Source organism: Oncorhynchus nerka, linkage group LG4, assembly GCF_034236695.1.
Source record: "Oncorhynchus nerka isolate Pitt River linkage group LG4, Oner_Uvic_2.0, whole genome shotgun sequence".
NCBI classification, from domain to species: Eukaryota; Metazoa; Chordata; class Actinopteri; order Salmoniformes; family Salmonidae; genus Oncorhynchus; species Oncorhynchus nerka.
In genome coordinates, this window is record NC_088399.1 from 96,833,045 (window position 1) to 96,851,274 (window position 18,230).

Genomic DNA, 18,230 nt, shown 5'->3' on the forward strand with positions numbered 1-18,230 from the left:
CTGTTTGTGCTATTATTCCACTCCTTGCCACTGTCTGTACGAACCCTTTACTCATAAAGGAGCCTGGGTGCCAGTCTGTTTGTGCTATTATTCCACTCCTTGCCACTGTCTGTACGAACCCTTTACTCATAAAGGAGCCTGGGTGCCAGTCTGTTTGTGCTATTATTCCACTCCTTGCCACTGTCTGTACGAACCCTGCTGTTGTGTTCAGAACTCACACAGTTTTTTTCTTGTAGACTATGCAAATGTTTGTGATACAGTTCAGGGGAAAGCAGATGCAGATTACCTTGATGTGGTATTGCCAGGAAGCAGAACAAGCATTGTGAAGATGGTTAGGAGATGCAGTCCACACACACACACACACGTACAGCTGATGCACTAGAAAGAGGACACAGACAAAGTGAAGTTACTCTTGAGATTACTGGATTCACGGCAGGTAAATGTACCTTTATGCTTGGTACTTTCTTTGCAGTATTAACTCCTACAACAGTATAACTTTTAGACCGTCCCCTCGCCCATACCCGGGCGTGAACCAGGGACCCTCTGCACACATCAACAACAGTCACCCACGAAGCATCGTTACCCATCGCTCCACAAAAGCCGCAGCCCTTACAGAGCAAGGGGGACCACTACTTCAAGGTCTCAGAGCAAGTGACGTCACCGATTGAAACGCTATTTAGCGTGCACCGCTAACTAAGCTAGCCGTTTCACATCCGTTACACCAGCACCACCGCTAACTAAGCTAGCCGTTTCACATCCGTTACACCAGCACCACCGCTAACTAAGCTAGCCGTTTCACATCCGTTACACCAGCACCACCGCTAACTAAGCTAGCCGTTTCACATCCGTTACACCAGCACCACCGCTAACTAAGCTAGCCGTTTCACATCCGTTACACACAGCACCACCGCTAACTAAGCTGCGCTTCACATCCGTTACACACAGCACCACCGTTACACCAGCACCACCGCCACCGCTAACTAAGCTAGCCGTTTCACATCCGTTACACCAGCACCACCGCTAACTAAGCTAGCCGCTTTCACATCCGTTACACCAGCACCACCGCTAACTAAGCTAGCCGTTTCACATCCGTTACACCAGCACCACCGCTAACTAAGCTAGCCGTTTCACATCCGTTACACACAGCACCACCGCTAACTAAGCTAGCCGTTTCACATCCGTTACACACAGCACCACCGCTAACTAAGCTAGCCGTTTCACATCCGTTACACCAGCACCACCGCTAACTAAGCTAGCCGTTTCACATCCGTTACACACAGCACCACCGCTAACTACGCTAGCCGTTTCACATCCGTTACACCAGCACCACCGCTAACTAAGCTAGCCGTTTCACATCCGTTACACACACAATGTTAACGTATTCTTAAACAAACGCATCCAAAAAGAAGGGGAAACGACTGGCATCCTAGTGGCGCCCACAGGGGGTCAATGTTTGACCTCTTCTTGGCTAAACCATAAAGTCAGAGGTCCATCAGATGGTGACCCTTGGGGAATTTTTGAATAAAAAAATAAATAAAAAATTGTACCTTTTTACCAGGCAAGTCAGTTAAGAACACATTCTTATTTTCAATGACGGCCTGGGAACAGTGGGTTAACTGCCTGTTCAGAGACAGAATGACAGATTTGTACCTTGTCAGCTCTGGGGTTTGAACTCGCAACCTTCCGGTTACTAGTCCAACGCTCTAACCACTAGGCTGTGCAGGAATGTCCCTATTAAAATGTCCACTGTGAAGCATCCTGCAATTCCTGCCGTGTTACCTCTGCTGTGTCGTTATGGTTACGCCTGGCTACCCAGCCGAACGCTACTCCACGCCCACAGATGTTTGTTTATTTCCCGCTATGTGGCTGGATCTGAGTACCTCCCCGCTGATTTCAAGACTGCAAACCCATTCTAATCGTTCTGATTTGTCCCATGAACTAAACTGGTGTGGTTGGGTCAGAGCCAGAACGTGGGTAAAGGGGCATTTTTTAGAAAATGTGTTATTGACTTTGATACTGATTTGGTTACTGATGATCCAATCGCTGATGACTTTGTCTTGTAGCTACAACACCACAAATTTTGACGTCAACGTAAACAACTTTAACGACGGCGGAAAAAAATTCCGATTGAGTCGTCAGGCATGTGATAGGTGGATTAGGAGAGGTTGAGAATGTATTCCTTAGGGAAGACTGATAAATCGCCAAAAACACAAACCAGACAGTGCTGCTGTTTTTGGATGTTTTTTATTTTGTAGTCTGCCACATAACATGTTCCAAAGACTGAAGGTGGCATCTCAAACGGAACCCTCTTCCTTTTATGGTCGAAAGTTCCATCAAGCAAATCGGGTTCCATTTGAGACTCGACCGTTCTCTTGGCACATTGGCTAAAGTTGAAACGGACTGGAACCCTATTCCTTTTATGGTCGAAAGTTCCATCAAGCAAATCGGGTTCCATTTGAGACTCGACCGTTCTCTTGCCACGTTGGCTAAAGTTGAAACGGACTGGAACCCTATAGCCAGGTCATTGAAGTAAATATGGTAACAGAAACATACATACTCAACTAGAAACACAACCGTTTTTTATATTATGTCTTGACTAAAACCCCATTTCTTTGGTCTTGTTTTCTCCAGCTCGCTGCTACGCCGCCATCCCCTTCTGGCAGTGGTTCCTCACCAAGTTTGGCAAGAAGACAGCTGTACATCGGCACCTCTGTAAGACTTAGCATACCCATACATGATCACACACAAAATGCCTTAGTCCATGGAGGCTTTATTGGGGCCTTGGATGAGGAGACACTGAAGGCAACTTCTTTCATGCAAAGCCTGACATTGGAAAGGCACCATGCCTTAAGGTGTTAACATGCTTCCGATTGGCTGTCGGGCTAGCCGATCTCAGCTAGCCGATCTCAGCTAGCCCAACTCAGCTAGCCGAACTCAGCTAGCCGATCTCAGCTAGCCGATCTCAGCTAGCCAATCCAAACGAGTGTGCTCGCATACTCCCTTAAAAGACCTTTGCTTGAAAAAATGAGAAAAAGGCGGTAATGGTACTGTTTGTCCATTTTGAGACACAGTAGCCAGTATACACTTCCTAAACAATTGTCCGAATGAATCTAACTCAAGAAATCGGACATTAATGTGTACGTTATTTGCCGAGATCTTAGTCGCTACAATATTACATCTATCTTACATACATCTATCTAAACGAGTCTCTTGTTAAATGACAACTGAAGAAACCCTACTCTTTCACCAATCACAGACGAAGAGGCGTAGACAAATCCCCCACCGAAGTCCAAAACCGTCACAAAATGTCGTCATAATAAATGCACAAACCCGTTTTGGCTGGGAAGCATGCTGATGCCTTTCAATGAAGACCAAGCATCTCCAGGTCATTTGTATCTCAAGGACCACGTTAAATGGATACTTCAGGATTTTTGCTATTTTTTAAAAACATTTTATTTAACTAGACAAGTCAATTAAGAACAAATTCTTATTTGCAATGAAGGCCTACCCCGCCCAACCCCTAACCCGGACGACGCTGGGCCAATGGTGCACCGCCCTATGGGACTCCCAATCACGACCCGGTTGTGATACAGCCTGGATACTTATGTAAATGTGATATTTCAGTTTTTTTTATAAATATAAATTTGCAAAAAAAAAAACGAAAAACCTGTTTTTGCTTTGTCATTATGGGGTATTGTGTGTAGATTGATGAAGGAGAAGAAAATATATATTTTTTTAGAGTAAGGCTGTAACGTAACATTCTGTGTACATCATTGGTGATGTTTTCTCTCCTCTCTGCAGTCTGTGATCCCCTTCATGATCCTGGTGGTGTGTGAAGAGTAATCTCATCATTACTTACCTCGTGTCGTCCGCTGCCGGTGTCGGAGTTGCTGCTGCCTTCCTGTTGCCATGGTGAGTTGGAGTAGATGTCTGTCACTCATCTTTCTGTTTCACTGTTTTCCTCTTTTTTTTATATCACTGACTGGTTTCTCTGTCTCTGTCTCTAGGTCCATGCTGCCAGATGTGGAGGATGTTACTGACTCTCTGTCTCTAGGTCCATGCTGCCAGATGTGGAGGATGTTACTGACTCCTCTCTCTGTCTCTAGGTCCATGCTGCCAGATGTGGAGGATGTTACTCTCTGTCTCTAGGTCCATGCTCAGATGTGGAGGATCTGACTCTCTGTCTCTAGGTCCATGCTGCCAGATGTGGAGGATGTTACTGACTCTCTGTCTCTGTCTCTAGGTCCATGCTGCCAGATGTGGAGGATGCTGACTCTCTGTCTCTGTCTCTAGGTCCATGCTGCCAGATGTGGAGGATGTTACTGACTCTCTGTCTCTAGGTCCATGCTGCCAGATGTGGAGGATGTTACTGACTCTCTGTCTCTAGGTCCATGCTGTCAGATGTGGAGGATGTTACTGACTCTCTGTCTCTAGGTCCATGCTGCCAGATGTGGAGATGTTACTGACTCTCTGTCTCTAGGTCCATGCTGTCAGATGTGGAGGATGTTACTGACTCTCTGTCTCTGTCTCTAGGTCCATGCTGCCAGATGTGAGGATGTTACTGACTCTCTGTCTCTGTCTCTCTAGGTCCATGCTGCCAGATGTGGAGGATGTTACTGACTCTCTGTCTCTAGGTCCATGCTGTCAGATGTGGAGGATGTTACTGACTCTCTGTCTCTAGGTCCATGCTGCCAGATGTGGAGGATGTTACTGACTCTCTGTCTCTAGGTCCATGCTGCCAGATGTGGAGGATGTTACTGACTCTCTGTCTCTAGGTCCATGCTGTCAGATGTGGAGGATGTTACTGACTCTCTGTCTCTAGGTCCATGTTGCCAGATGTAGAGGATGTTACTGACTCTGTCTCTAGGTCCATGCTGTCAGATGTGGAGGATGTTACTGACTCTCTGTCTCTGTCTCTAGGTCCATGCTGCCAGATGTGGAGGATGTTACTGACTCTCTGTCTCTAGGTCCATGCTGCCAGATGTGGAGGATGTTACTGACTCTCTGTCTCTAGGTCCATGCTGTCAGATGTGGAGGATGTTACTGACTCTCTGTCTCTGTCTCTAGGTCCATGCTGCCAGATGTGGAGGATGTTACTGACTCTCTGTCTCTAGGTCCATGCTGCCAGATGTGGAGGATGTTACTGACTCTCTGTCTCTGTCTCTAGGTCCATGCTGCCAGATGTGGAGGATGTTACTGACTCTCTGTCTCTGTCTCTAGGTCCATGCTGCCAGATGTGGAGGATGTTACTGACTCTCTGTCTCTAGGTCCATGCTGTCAGATGTGGTGGATGTTACTGACTCTCTGTCTCTGTCTCCAGGTCCATGCTGCCAGATGTGGAGGATGTTACTGACTCTCTGTCTCTAGGTCCATGCTGTCAGATGTGGAGGATGTTACTGACTCTCTGTCTCTGTCTCTAGGTCCATGCTGCCAGATGTAGAGGATGTTACTGACTCTCTGTCTCTGTCTCTAGGTCCATGCTGCCAGATGTGGAGGATGTTACTGACTCTCTGTCTCTGTCTCTACGTCCATGCTGCCAGATTTGGAGGATGTTACTGACTCTCTGTCTCTGTCTCTAGGTCCATGCTGCCAGATGTGGAGGATGTTACTGACTCTCTGTCTCTAGGTCCATGCTGTCAGATGTGGAGGATGTTACTGACTCTCTGTCTCTGTCTCTAGGTCCATGCATCCAGATGTGGAGGATGTTACTGACTCTCTGTCTCTAGGTCCATGCTGCTAGATGTGGAGGATGTTACTGACTCTCTGTCTCTGTCTCTAGGTCCATGTTGTCAGATGTGGAGATGTTACTGACTCTCTGTCTCTGTCTCTAGGTCCATGCTGCCAGATGTGGAGGATGTTACTGACTCTCTGTCTCTAGGTCCATGCTGCCAGATGTGGAGGATGTTACTGACTCTCTGTCTCTGTCTCTAGGTCCATGTTGCCAGATGTGGAGGATGTTACTGACTCTCTGTCTCTAGGGTCATGTTGCCAGATGTGGAGGATGTTACTGACTCTGTCTCTAGGTCCATGTTGTCAGATGTGGAGGATGTTACTGACTCTGTCTCTAGGTCCATGTTGCCAGATGTGGTGGATGTTACTGACTCTCTGTCTCTGTTTCTAGGTCCATGTTGCCAGATGTAGAGGATGTTACTGACTCTCTGTCTGTCTCTAGGTCCATGCTGCCAGATGTGGAGGATGTTACTGACCCTCTGTCTCTAGGTCCATGCTGCCAGATGTGGAGGATGTTACTGACTCTCTGTCTCTGTCTCTAGGTCCATGCTGCCAGATGTGGAGGATGTTACTGACCCTCTGTCTCTAGGTCCATGCTGTCAGATGTGGAGGATGTTACTGACTCTCTGTCTCTGTCTCTAGGTCCATGTTGCCAGATGTGGAGGATGTTACTGACTCTCTGTCTCTGTCTCTAGGTCCATGCTGCCAGATGTGGAGGATGTTACTGACTCTCTGTCTCTGTCTCTAGGTCCATGCTGCCAGATGTAGAGGATGTTACTGACTCTCTGTCTCTAGGTCCATGCTGCTAGATGTGGAGGATGTTACTGACTCTGTCTCTAGGTCCATGTTGCCAGATGTGGAGGATGTTACTGACTCTCTGTCTCTAGGTCCATGCTGCCAGATGTAGAGGATGTTACTGACTCTCTGTCTCTGTCTCTAGGTCCATGTTGCCAGATGTGGAGGATGTTACTGACTCTCTGTCTCTGTCTCTAGGTCCATGCTGCCAGATGTGGAGGATGTTACTGACTCTCTGTCTCTGTCTCTAGGTCCATGTTGCCAGATGTAGAGGATGTTACTGACTCTCTGTCTCTAGGTCCATGCTGCCAGATGTGGAGGATGTTACTGACTCTCTGTCTCTAGGTCCATGCTGCCAGATGTGGAGGATGTTACTGACTCTCTGTCTCTAGGTCCATGTTGCCAGATGTGGAGGATGTTACTGACTCTCTGTCTCTGTCTCTAGGTCCATGTTGCCAGATGTGGAGGATGTTACTGACTCTCTGTCTCTGTCTCTAGGTCCATGTTGCCAGATGTGGAGGATGTTACTGACTCTCTGTCTCTGTCTCTAGGTCCATGCTGTCAGATGTGGAGGATGTTACTGACTCTCTGTCTCTGTCTCTAGGTCCATGCTGCCAGATGTGGAGGATGTTACTGACTCTCTGTCTCTGTCTCTAGGTCCATGTTGCCAGATGTAGAGGATGTTACTGACTCTCTGTCTCTAGGTCCATGTTGCCAGATGTGGTGGATGTTACTGACTCTCTGTCTCTAGGTCCATGTTGCCAGATGTGGAGGATGTTACTGACTCTCTGTCTCTAGGTCCATGCTGCCAGATGTGGAGGATGTTACTGACTCTCTGTCTCTAGGTCCATGTTGCCAGATGTGGAGGATGTTACTGACTCTCTGTCTCTAGGTCCATGTTGCCAGATGTGGAGGATGTTACTGACTCTCTGTCTCTGTCTCTAGGTCCATGCTGCCAGATGTGGAGGATGTTACTGACTCTCTGTCTTTAGGTCCATGCTGCCAGATGTGGAGGATGTTACTGACTCTCTGTCTCTGTCTCTAGGTCCATGCTGCCAGATGTGGAGGATGTTACTGACCCTCTGTCTCTGTCTCTAGGTCCATGCATCCAGATGTGGAGGATGTTACTGACTCTCTGTCTCTAGGTCCATGCTGCCAGATGTGGAGGATGTTACTGACTCTCTGTCTCTGTCTCTAGGTCCATGCTGCCAGATGTGGAGGATGTTACTGACCCTCTGTCTCTAGGTCCATGCTGTCAGATGTGGAGGATGTTACCGACTCTCTGTCTCTAGGTCCATGTTGCCAGATGTGGAGGATGTTACTGACTCTCTGTCTCTGTCTCTAGGTCCATGCTGCCAGATGTGGAGGATGTTACTGACTCTCTGTCTCTGTCTCTAGGTCCATGCTGCCAGATGTAGAGGATGTTACTGACTCTCTGTCTCTAGGTCCATGCTGCTAGATGTGGAGGATGTTACTGACTCTCTGTCTCTAGGTCCATGCTGCTAGATGTGGAGGATGTTACTGACTCTCTGTCTCTAGGTCCATGCTGCTAGATGTAGAGGATGTTACTGACTCTCTGTCTCTGTCTCTAGGTCCATGTTGCCAGATGTGGTGGATGTTACTGACTCTCTGTCTCTGTCTCTAGGTCCATGCTGCCAGATGTGGAGGATGTTACTGACTCTCTGTCTCTGTCTCTAGGTCCATGCTGCCAGATGTGGAGGATGTTACTGACTCTCTGTCTCTAGGTCCATGTTGCCAGATGTGGTGGATGTTACTGACTCTCTGTCTCTGTCTCTAGGTCCATGCTGCCAGATGTGGAGGATGTTACTGACTCTCTGTCTCTAGGTCCATGTTGCCAGATGTGGAGGATGTTACTGACTCTCTGTCTCTAGGTCCATGCTGTCAGATGTGGAGGATGTTACTGACTCTCTGTCTCTAGGTCCATGCTGCCAGATGTGGAGGATGTTACTGACTCTCTGTCTCTGTCTCTAGGTCCATGCTGTCAGATGTGGAGGATGTTACTGACTCTCTGTCTCTGTCTCTAGGTCCATGTTGCCAGATGTGGTGGATGACTTCCAGGTCCAGAACCCAGACTCTCGGGGTCACGAAGCCATCTTTTATTCCTTCTACGTCTTCTTCACCAAGTTTGCCTCTGGAATCTCTCTGGGGATCTCTACTCTCAGCTTGGAGTAAGTTTACCTTTCACAGATGGAGACTTTGCCCCTTGCGGCCCCTTCATGCTGTACATATTCGTTTAGAGATCATCAGTCAGGAAGTTTTACTTTCCCAGTAAAAAAAAACATGAGGATAAGCCAAAATCCCACTTCAAAGAACAGGATTGCTTCTCTATCTGAATTAGTAATGTGTGTCACATGAACATCTTTGATCAAAGTCATGTGATTAAATTCCTTCCTCATGATTTCCTGCTTCTCCTTCACTCCATCTGTAGTTTTGCAGGGTATATGTTTCGAGGTTGCACCCAGCCTGAGAACGTGGATATAACCCTGAAGGTTCTGGTCTCCCGCGGCGCCCATAGGACTCCTTCTGATTGGTTGGTCATATTCCGCTCTTATCCAATCGACGAAGAGAGGAGGCAGGGCAACAGGAAGCTGCTGCAGGAGCAACGGTAAGACTTGTATGTCTGACTGGGAATCGGGCCTCGTACCCCAAGCATTTCCTGTGTATATATAACCGGATTGGATAGATATACCATAGGCATAGACCTGGAAATATTGCCAAATTGTTTACCATTATAAGATCACTTATTGCTTTCAGAAGCACTCACAGGGTTCAACGCTGCGTCCTGCGATGGCGCCTGTTATAAATTATGTAACTTTTCCCCACCAATCTCCTCATTCACGTGGTACCTGCTTCGCCGTGCTCCTGCCGTCTGTTGGCCCGTTACTCACACAGCCCTCCCGCAAATTCTCCCACCGGCGTCACTAAGGGTGTGTTCGTAAAGTCACTTCTGGCTATCTACTCCGATTTCGGAGCACTCTCGTCTGAGTGTACCAGAGCGCAGAATAACTGGCACATTTACGAACTCTCAACACCGGTGTCAGTAAACGTTGGCAAAAAACAGCGTAATGAAATTGTTGCCAGCAGCTCAGTTACAGTCACCAACGCTGGGATTACATGAAACAGCCTAACCAGCTCTGCTGGTGGGAGTAAAATGGTCAGGGAGTGAGGTGTTCTCTCATTATGTGTCTGGAAGTGGCTAGTTAATGTTAGCCAGCATGGGTGCCGTTACAGTCAGAACGCATCCGAACAACTTTATTCCTCGGCCAGAGCTGGGCGCGAACGCTCTGAGAGCGAAACGCATCTGAATTTACCAAGGACCCAGAGTGACCTCTGACAAGCTGGAGGCAATTTCTTAACTCAGCTTCTAAAGCTGCCGGTCGGAAGCAAGATGCTTTTTTGTAGCTATTAATAAGTAGTAAATTCCCAAATGCCCAATAAAAAATACAATACAGACATTAAGCTGGAATTGTGTAGTAATGTGAATAGATGTTCACCAGTAGGCGTGTCCCCTAACTGTGTCCCCTAACTGTGTCCCCTAACTCTGCTCATCACTACTCAAATTACACCATCACTACTGACTCACCACTCATGTATGTAGGAAATAAGTAGTGAATCAACAAATTATTGAGAAGAACTTGTGAGGTTGTAATGAATGGTAAGTTAGTCGTTTTGAGGCTGTGGTGATATACTGCCATCTGGTGGCGACTACAAACAATTGCATAATAGGAACTATTTACAAATTGATGGTCCTTGAACATAAATATTAGTGCTTGGAAAAAGTACTTGGACAGACCTTGAATTGGACCACTGTCTGTATGAACCCTTTACTCATAAAGGAGCCTGGGTGCCAGTCTGTTTGTGCTATTATTCCACTCCTTGCCACTGTGTGTACGAACCCTTTACTCATAAAGGAGCCTGGGTGCCAGTCTGTTTGTGCTATTATTCCACTACTTGCCACTCCTTGCCATGCCTGATACCCAGGCTGATACCCAGGCTTTTCATCAAGTACGTTTTGTTGTGAACTGTTCAGGTATATGGACTGCTTGTCTGTCGTGTGTAATCCCCGGGTCTCTCTATTCTGTTCTCACAGGGAAAATGAGGCCGACTCCGAAACCGACTCGACAGAACTGACAAACATGGTGTAGGTTCTAGAACACTCATGGACCAATGGCGTGACTGATTGTTGCTTGCACTGGGTGGGGCTAATGAGGGGGGGGGGGCTGACCTATCACTGCTTCCATCCAATCACACTGCTGCTTCAGGCTCCTGAACTTAAAAGGATCACTAACACAAGGCCCAAAAACAGAAAATGTTTCTAAAACTGCAGTTCCTAATGGCAAGGAACGACAACATATCTTACCCCCTCCCCCACCCATGGCAAAGGAAGCATATGACTGACGGCCTTCCTGGTTTAAGTCCCGCCCACTTCAGCTATGACATTTTCCCAACAGACGTCACCCGCTCTGTTGTCAGTGTTGTTTTGGGTCAAATCTAAAATGGTGACCCATTTCCTTGTTTCACTACACGGGGCTGTAACTGTAGTGAACTCCATGGGGACTTTTTACGGTGTCATTTGAGACGTTTTTTTTTATGTCAAATTAATGTTGCACAGGAACCTTTAATGTTATGGGTACAATGCATAGTACTGTTGATGTATATTGCCATAACTTTATCTATTGTAGGTATAACTTGAAAATCTCTAATGACTTTAGACACTGCACTAGAACGATTTACTACAACCCTCTTTTTCCAGGGTGGAGAAGAAGACTGTCGAAAGCTAAATAAGAGCCTTTTTATTAATTTTATTTTTTACTGGTATCGGTTACAAAAGCCAGACATTTTAAAATAATATATATATTTTTTTTGATTAGAATATTTCTACAACAATTTTGAATATCAAATGTTTCTACTAAGTGTATACAGACTTCAGTTTGGTACTGTCTTTACTGGTAGGACTACTGTACTGTCTTGACTGGTAGGACTACTGTACTGTCTTGACTGGTAGGACTACTGTACTGTCTTGACTGGTAGGACTACTGTACTGTCTTTACTGGTAGGACTACTGTACTGTCTTTACTGGTAGGACTACTGTACTGTCTTGACTGGTAGGACTACTGTACTGTCTTGACTAGTAGGACTACTGTACTGTCTTTACTGGTAGGACTACTGTACTGTCTTTACTGGTAGGACTACTGTACTGTCTTTACTGGTAGGACTACTGTACTGTCTTGACTGGTAGGACTACTGTACTGTCTTGACTGTTAGGACTACTGTACTGTCTTGACTGGTAGGACTACTGTACTGTCTTGACTGGTAGGACTACTGTACTGTCTTGACTGGTAGGACTACTGTACTGTCTTGACTGGTAGAACTACCGTACTGTCTTGACTGGTAGGACTACCGTACTGTCTTGACTGGTAGGGCTACTGTACAGTCTTGACTGGTAGGACTACTGTACTGTCTTGACTAGTAGGACTACTGTACTGTCTTGACTGGTAGGACTACTGTACTGTCTTGACTGGTAGGACTACTGTACTGTCTTGACTGGTAGGACTACTGTACTGTCTTGACTGTTAGGACTACTTTGTACTGTCTTGACAGTTAGGGCTCTGACTACTAAGGGCTCTGACTACTTTGTACTGTCTTGACTGTTAGGGCTCTGACTACTTTGTACTGTCATGACTGTTAGGGCTCTGACTACTTTGTACTGTCTTGACTGTTAGGGCTCTGACTACTTAGGGCTCTGACTAATTTGTACTGTCGTGACTGTTAGGGCTCTGACTACTTTGTACTGTCGTGACTGTTAGGGCTCTGACTACGTAGGGCTCTGACTACGTAGGGCTCTGACTACTTAGGACTCTGACTACTTAGGGCTCTGACTACTTAGTTCTCTGACTACTTAGTTCTCTGACTACTTAGGGCTCTGACTACTTAGTTCTCTGACTACTTAGTTCTCTGACTACTTAGGGCTCTGACTACTTAGTTCTCTGACTACTTAGTTCTCTGACTACTTAGGGCTCTGACTACTTAGGACTCTGACTACTTAGGGCTCTGACTACTTAGGACTCTGACTACTTAGGGCTCTGACTACTTAGGACTCTGACTACTTAGTTCTCTGACTACTTAGTTCGCTGACTACTTAGTTCTCTGACTACTTAGGGCTCTGACTACTTAGTTCTCTGACTACTTAGGACTCTGACTACTTAGGGCTCTGACTACTTAGGGCTCTGACTACTTAGTTCTCTGACTACTTAGGACTCTGACTACTTAGGGCTCTGACTACTTAGGGCTCTGACTACTTAGTTCATTGACTACTTAGGGCTCTGACTACTTAGTTCTCTGACTACTTAGTTCTCTGACTACTTAGGGCTCTGACTACTTAGGACTCTGACTACTTAGGGCTCTGACTACTTAGGGCTCTGACTACTTAGTTCTCTGACTACTTAGGGCTCTGACTACTTAGGGCTCTGACTACTTAGTTCTCTGACTACTTAGTTCTCTGACTACTTAGGGCTCTGACTACTTAGTTCTCTGACTACTTAGGGCTCTGACTACTTAGGGCTCTGACTACTTAGTTCTCTGACTACTTAGTTCTCTGACTACTTAGGGCTCTGACTACTTAGTTCTCTGACTACTTAGGGCTCTGACTACTTAGGGCTCTGACTACTTAGTTCGCTGACTACTTAGTTCTCTGACTACTTAGGGCTCTGACTACTTAGTTCTCTGACTACTTAGGACTCTGACTACTTAGGGCTCTGACTACTTAGGGCTCTGACTACTTAGTTCTCTGACTACTTAGGACTCTGACTACTTAGGGCTCTGACTACTTAGGGCTCTGACTACTTAGGGCTCTGACTACTTAGTTCATTGACTACTTAGGGCTCTGACTACTTAGTTCTCTGACTACTTAGTTCTCTGACTACTTAGGGCTCTGACTACTTAGTTCTCTGACTACTTAGTTCTCTGACTACTTAGGGCTCTGACTACTTAGTTCTCTGACTACTTAGGGCTCTGACTACTTAGTTCTCTGACTACTTAGTTCTCTGACTACTTAGTTCTCTGACTACTTAGGGCTCTGACTACTTAGGGCTCTGACTACTTAGTTCTCTGACTACTTAGTTCTCTGACTACTTAGGGCTCTGACTACTTAGGGCTCTGACTACTTAGGTCTCTGACTACTTAGTTCTCTGACTACTTAGTTCTCTGACTACTTAGTTCTCTGACTACTTAGTATCGTCTTAATCCAGCTGCTTCTGATGTGTAATATATTGTCGACCTGTTAGTCCCAGTATCTGCATACTGTTAATTCAACATTTATTTTTTTCCCTTTTCTAAATATGTACATAAACAAAAACAACAATGTCTGCAATAAGTTAGATTTGTATCATTCAGTTCCTATTAAGACCTTGTCTGCTGTTTGACACACTTCACAAGGAAGTGAGGTCTCTTATCAATTTTTGTTTTACAAGTCGTGTGTTTCATGCAGTTTTGAAACCATCTCAAATGTTTCCTTTACCCACTTTTCTATATGCGGGTTTGTTTTGCACGGTCCAGTGCCCCTGGTGGGTGGAGATTTCACTTAAGGACCAATGAAATGCTCTAAAATATACAAACACTGCCTACCCAAGGGGACCGGGCCATAAGCATATTCAACACGGGTGTATTCATTAGGAAATATAAACATTCCTAGTGCACAAATGAATACACCCCAGTGTGGCCCAGAAGAGATTTGGGACCAACTCTATAGTCTAATAAACTGGAGGTAAAAGCTGTGTTCATCACAGCACTTACCTCACCATTAAACCAGAACCACTAACAGTACAACTGTTAACCAAGCTATTTCACACAGCCTATACAATCTATAGTATCACTACAACATCGTTACTAGTTCAAGACTTAGTGTTGGGCAAAACCATAACGACTCGTACTAACTATTTGAGTTTTGGATTTTTTTTTTTTGGGAGGGGGGGGGGGGGGATGTCCTGCTTATATTCTAGATTTATCCTATTTTTAAATGAAATTTTTAAAGGTTGCTGTTGCGACTGAAATGAGTTCTGAATGCGTACTACAAAGTTACTCCTATGTGTATTGGTCTCAAAACCTTTTTATTTGGAAAGTTAACTGTATTTTTATACATTTTAATTTATTTTACATTTTGAAATGGTAAATCCTCAGTCTTGTCTTTTTGTGTAGCTGTGTTTTTTTTGGGCGGGTGGGGGGGGGGGGCCCCGAAAAGGCAAGCAAGTCAAAGTATTTGAAAATGGGGGTGGGGGGTGTATGAAGTTTGTGTGTGTTATTGTATTGATAGTGTCCACAGGAAGTCAGTTGAAATTGATTTACAGACGAAGACCACTAGGCCTATACATCAGCTCCATGGAAAATATCATTTTACACCGAAATATACACTGAATTTTTTATATATATTTTTTTTAACATGCAATGATTTTAATGAGTTATAATGAACTGTTATAAGGAAATCAAGTCAAGTGAAATAACTGAATTAGGCCTTAATCTATGGATTTCACATGACTGGGAATACAGATATGCATCTGTTGGTCACATATCAACAACAACAAAAAGGTAGAGGCGTGGATCAGGAAACCAGTCAGTATTCGGAGTGACCGGTATTTGCTTCATGCAGCGCGACACATCTCCTTCTTGATCAGGCTGTTGATTGTGGCCTGTGGAATGTCGTCCCACTCCTCTTCAATGGCTGTCGGAAGTTTATGGATATTGGCGGGAACTGGAACACGCTGTCGTACACGTAGATCCAGAGCATCCCAAACATGCTCAATGGGTTGACATGTCTGGTTAGTATGCAGGACATGGAAGAACTGGGACATTTTCAGCTTCCAGGAATTGTGTGTACTGATCCTGCGACATGGTGCTGTGCATTATCGTGGTGAAACATGAGGTGATGGCGGCGGATGAATGGCACGACAATGGGCCTCAGGATCTCATCACTGTATCTCTATGCATTCAGATTTGCCATCGGTAAAATGGACTTATGTTCGTTGTCTCTCGTTTATGCCTGTCCCATACCATAACACCACCGCCACCATGGGGCATTCTGTTCACAACGTTGACATCAGCAAACCGCTCGCCCCACACAACGCCATATACGCTGTCTGGCATCTGCCTGTTACAGTTGAAACCAGGATTCATCCATGAAGAGCACACTTCTCTAGCAGCCATCGAAGGGGAGCATTTTCCAACTGAATTCGTTTACGACACCAAACTGCAGTCAGGTCAAGACCCCCCGGTGAGGACGACGAGCACGCAGATGAGCTTCCCTGAGATGGTTTCTGACAGTTTGTGCAGAAATGAGTTGGTTGTGCAAACCCACAGTTTCATCAGCTGTCTGGGTAGCTGGTCTCAGACGATCCCACAGTTTCATCAGCTGTCTGGGTGGCTGGTGTCAGACGATCCCACAGTTTCATCAGCTGTCTGGGTGGCTGGTGTCAGACGATCCCACAGTTTCATCAGCTGTCTGGGTGGCTGGTCTCAGACGATCCCACAGTTTCATCAGCTGTCTGGGTGGCTGGTCTCAGACGATCCCACAGTTTCATCAGCTGTCTGGGTGGCTGGTGTCAGACGATCCCACAGTTTCATCAGCTGTCTGGGTGGCTGGTCTCAGACGATCCCACAGTTTCATCAGCTGTCTGGGTGGCTGGTCTCAGACGATCCCACAGTTTCATCAGCTGTCTGGGTGGCTGGTCTCAGACGATCCCACAGTTTCATCAGCTGTCTGGGTGGCTGGTGTCAGACGATCCCACAGTTTCATCAGCTGTCTGGGTGGCTGGTCTCAGACGATCCCACAGTTTCATCAGCTGTCTGGGTGGCTGGTGTCAGACGATCCCACAGTTTCATCAGCTGTCTGGGTGGCTGGTGTCAGACGATCCCACAGTTTCATCAGCTGTCTGGGTGGCTGGTCTCAGACGATCCCACAGTTTCATCAGCTGTCTGGGTGGCTGGTGTCAGACGATCCCACAGTTTCATCTGCTGTCTGGGTGGCTGGTGTCAGACAATCCCGCAGGTGAAGAAGACGGATGTGGAGGTTCTGGGCCTGCTTGGTCTGCGGTTGTGAGGCTGGTTGGACGTACTGCGAAAGGTTTACGGTAGAAAAATGAACATTTCAATTATTTGTCAACAACCCTGGTGGACATTTCTGCAGTCAGCCTGCCAATTGCACACTCCGTCAACTTGAGACATCTGTGGCATTGTGTCGTTGTGACAAAACTGCACATTTTAGAGTGACCTTTTTATTGTGCCCAGCACAAAGTGCACCTGTGTAGTGATCATGCTGTTTAAATCAGCTTTCTTGATATGCCACACCTGTCAGGTGGATGGATTATCTTGACAAAGGATAAAATGCTCACTAACTAAGGATGTAAACACATTTGTAGACAAATGTAGGAAAGTTTCTGGGATCTTTTAATTTCAGCTCATGAAACATGAGATCAACACATTTCTATTGTTTGTTCAGTTTATTAACAAAGTTATGTTATACATACGGTTTATATATTTACAGACAATTATAGTGTTTGATTTAGTCTCTCTAGTGGTCTCCTAGCTCTGGTCCTAGTTAGAGGAACGGTCTAGTGCCCTGGACCAGAGCTAGTGGACATCTTGTGTGCCAACAGTGGTTAGAGAGAAGACTAATCCAACTTCGGTTACCAGACGTCTCCATTTCTACCTGATCAGTCTCATACAATGGGAAAAACTTGTCATTGTACCACACAATGATATCCGTGAGGGGAGTGTGGATCTGTCTATTTGTCATTTGTCACACGCTATCTGACAGCACTGGGACGATTTGTGGATTAAACTTGGGTGAATGATGCCTCTTGCCATAGAGATCTGACATTTTACAAAATTACACTGATTGGCCCAAGACAGGAGCTAATGGTAATTATCTGAAATGTGTTTAGTCACATTAGTTCATGTTTATTGTTGTCTTGTTTTTATTTTTGTTTATTTTTTTGTTTTGATGAATATGTTTGGCGATGACCTTCCTGTTCGACTCAAGGCAGTAGAAGGCAAACGTGTTTTAGGCTCTAAAACAATAATCATTTTTTAATATAACTTACTTCCACACAGAGCTTTAACAATGCCTTGTATACACACACACACACACACACATCTCCTGTGCATAATGTAAATATATGTAAGTAAAAGTTGTATATCTTTTGATATCCGTGCCAGAAAGTGATCTGAACGGGTGTTCGAAGTAGTTATTTAATAAATGTTATACTAATTGATGCAGTATTGTGCTTTTGTCTGTCAGAATTCATTAAGGAAATTTCCCATCAATGTGATGTACAGCTGATGTAACAAAAGCCCCCCCTGCCCTGCCCTAGAGTAATGAGAGACTACCAGACAGCTAACCAGTCATCCCTAGAGTAATGAGAGACTACCAGACAGCTAACCAGTCATCCCTAGATTAATGAGAGAGAACCGGACAGCTAACCAGTCATCCCTAGAGTAATGAGAGACTACCAGACAGCTAACCAGTCATCCCTAGAGTAATGAGAGACTACCATATACAGCTAACCAGTCATCCCTAGAGTAATGAGAGACTACCAGACAGCTAACCAGTCATCCCTAGAGTAATGAAAGACTACCATATACAGATAACCAGTCATCCCTAGAGTAATGAGAGACTACCAGACAGCTAACCAGTC

The 18,230-nt window shown here is 45.7% G+C and overlaps 1 protein-coding gene across 1 annotated transcript in view; it reads left to right on the plus strand.

The window, feature by feature from the left end:
• Positions 1-15,427: 15,427 nt before the first annotated feature.
• The window catches only part of LOC115124492 (sodium-dependent lysophosphatidylcholine symporter 1-B-like), a 43,861-nt gene continuing 41,058 nt past the window's right edge, over positions 15,428-18,230 (plus strand). Inside the window, exons 1-2 of the mRNA XM_065018157.1 lie at positions 15,428-15,511; positions 15,695-15,808. Coding sequence (XP_064874229.1) covers positions 15,428-15,511; positions 15,695-15,808 — 198 coding nt within the window. The remainder of the gene's footprint in view (positions 15,512-15,694; positions 15,809-18,230) is intronic.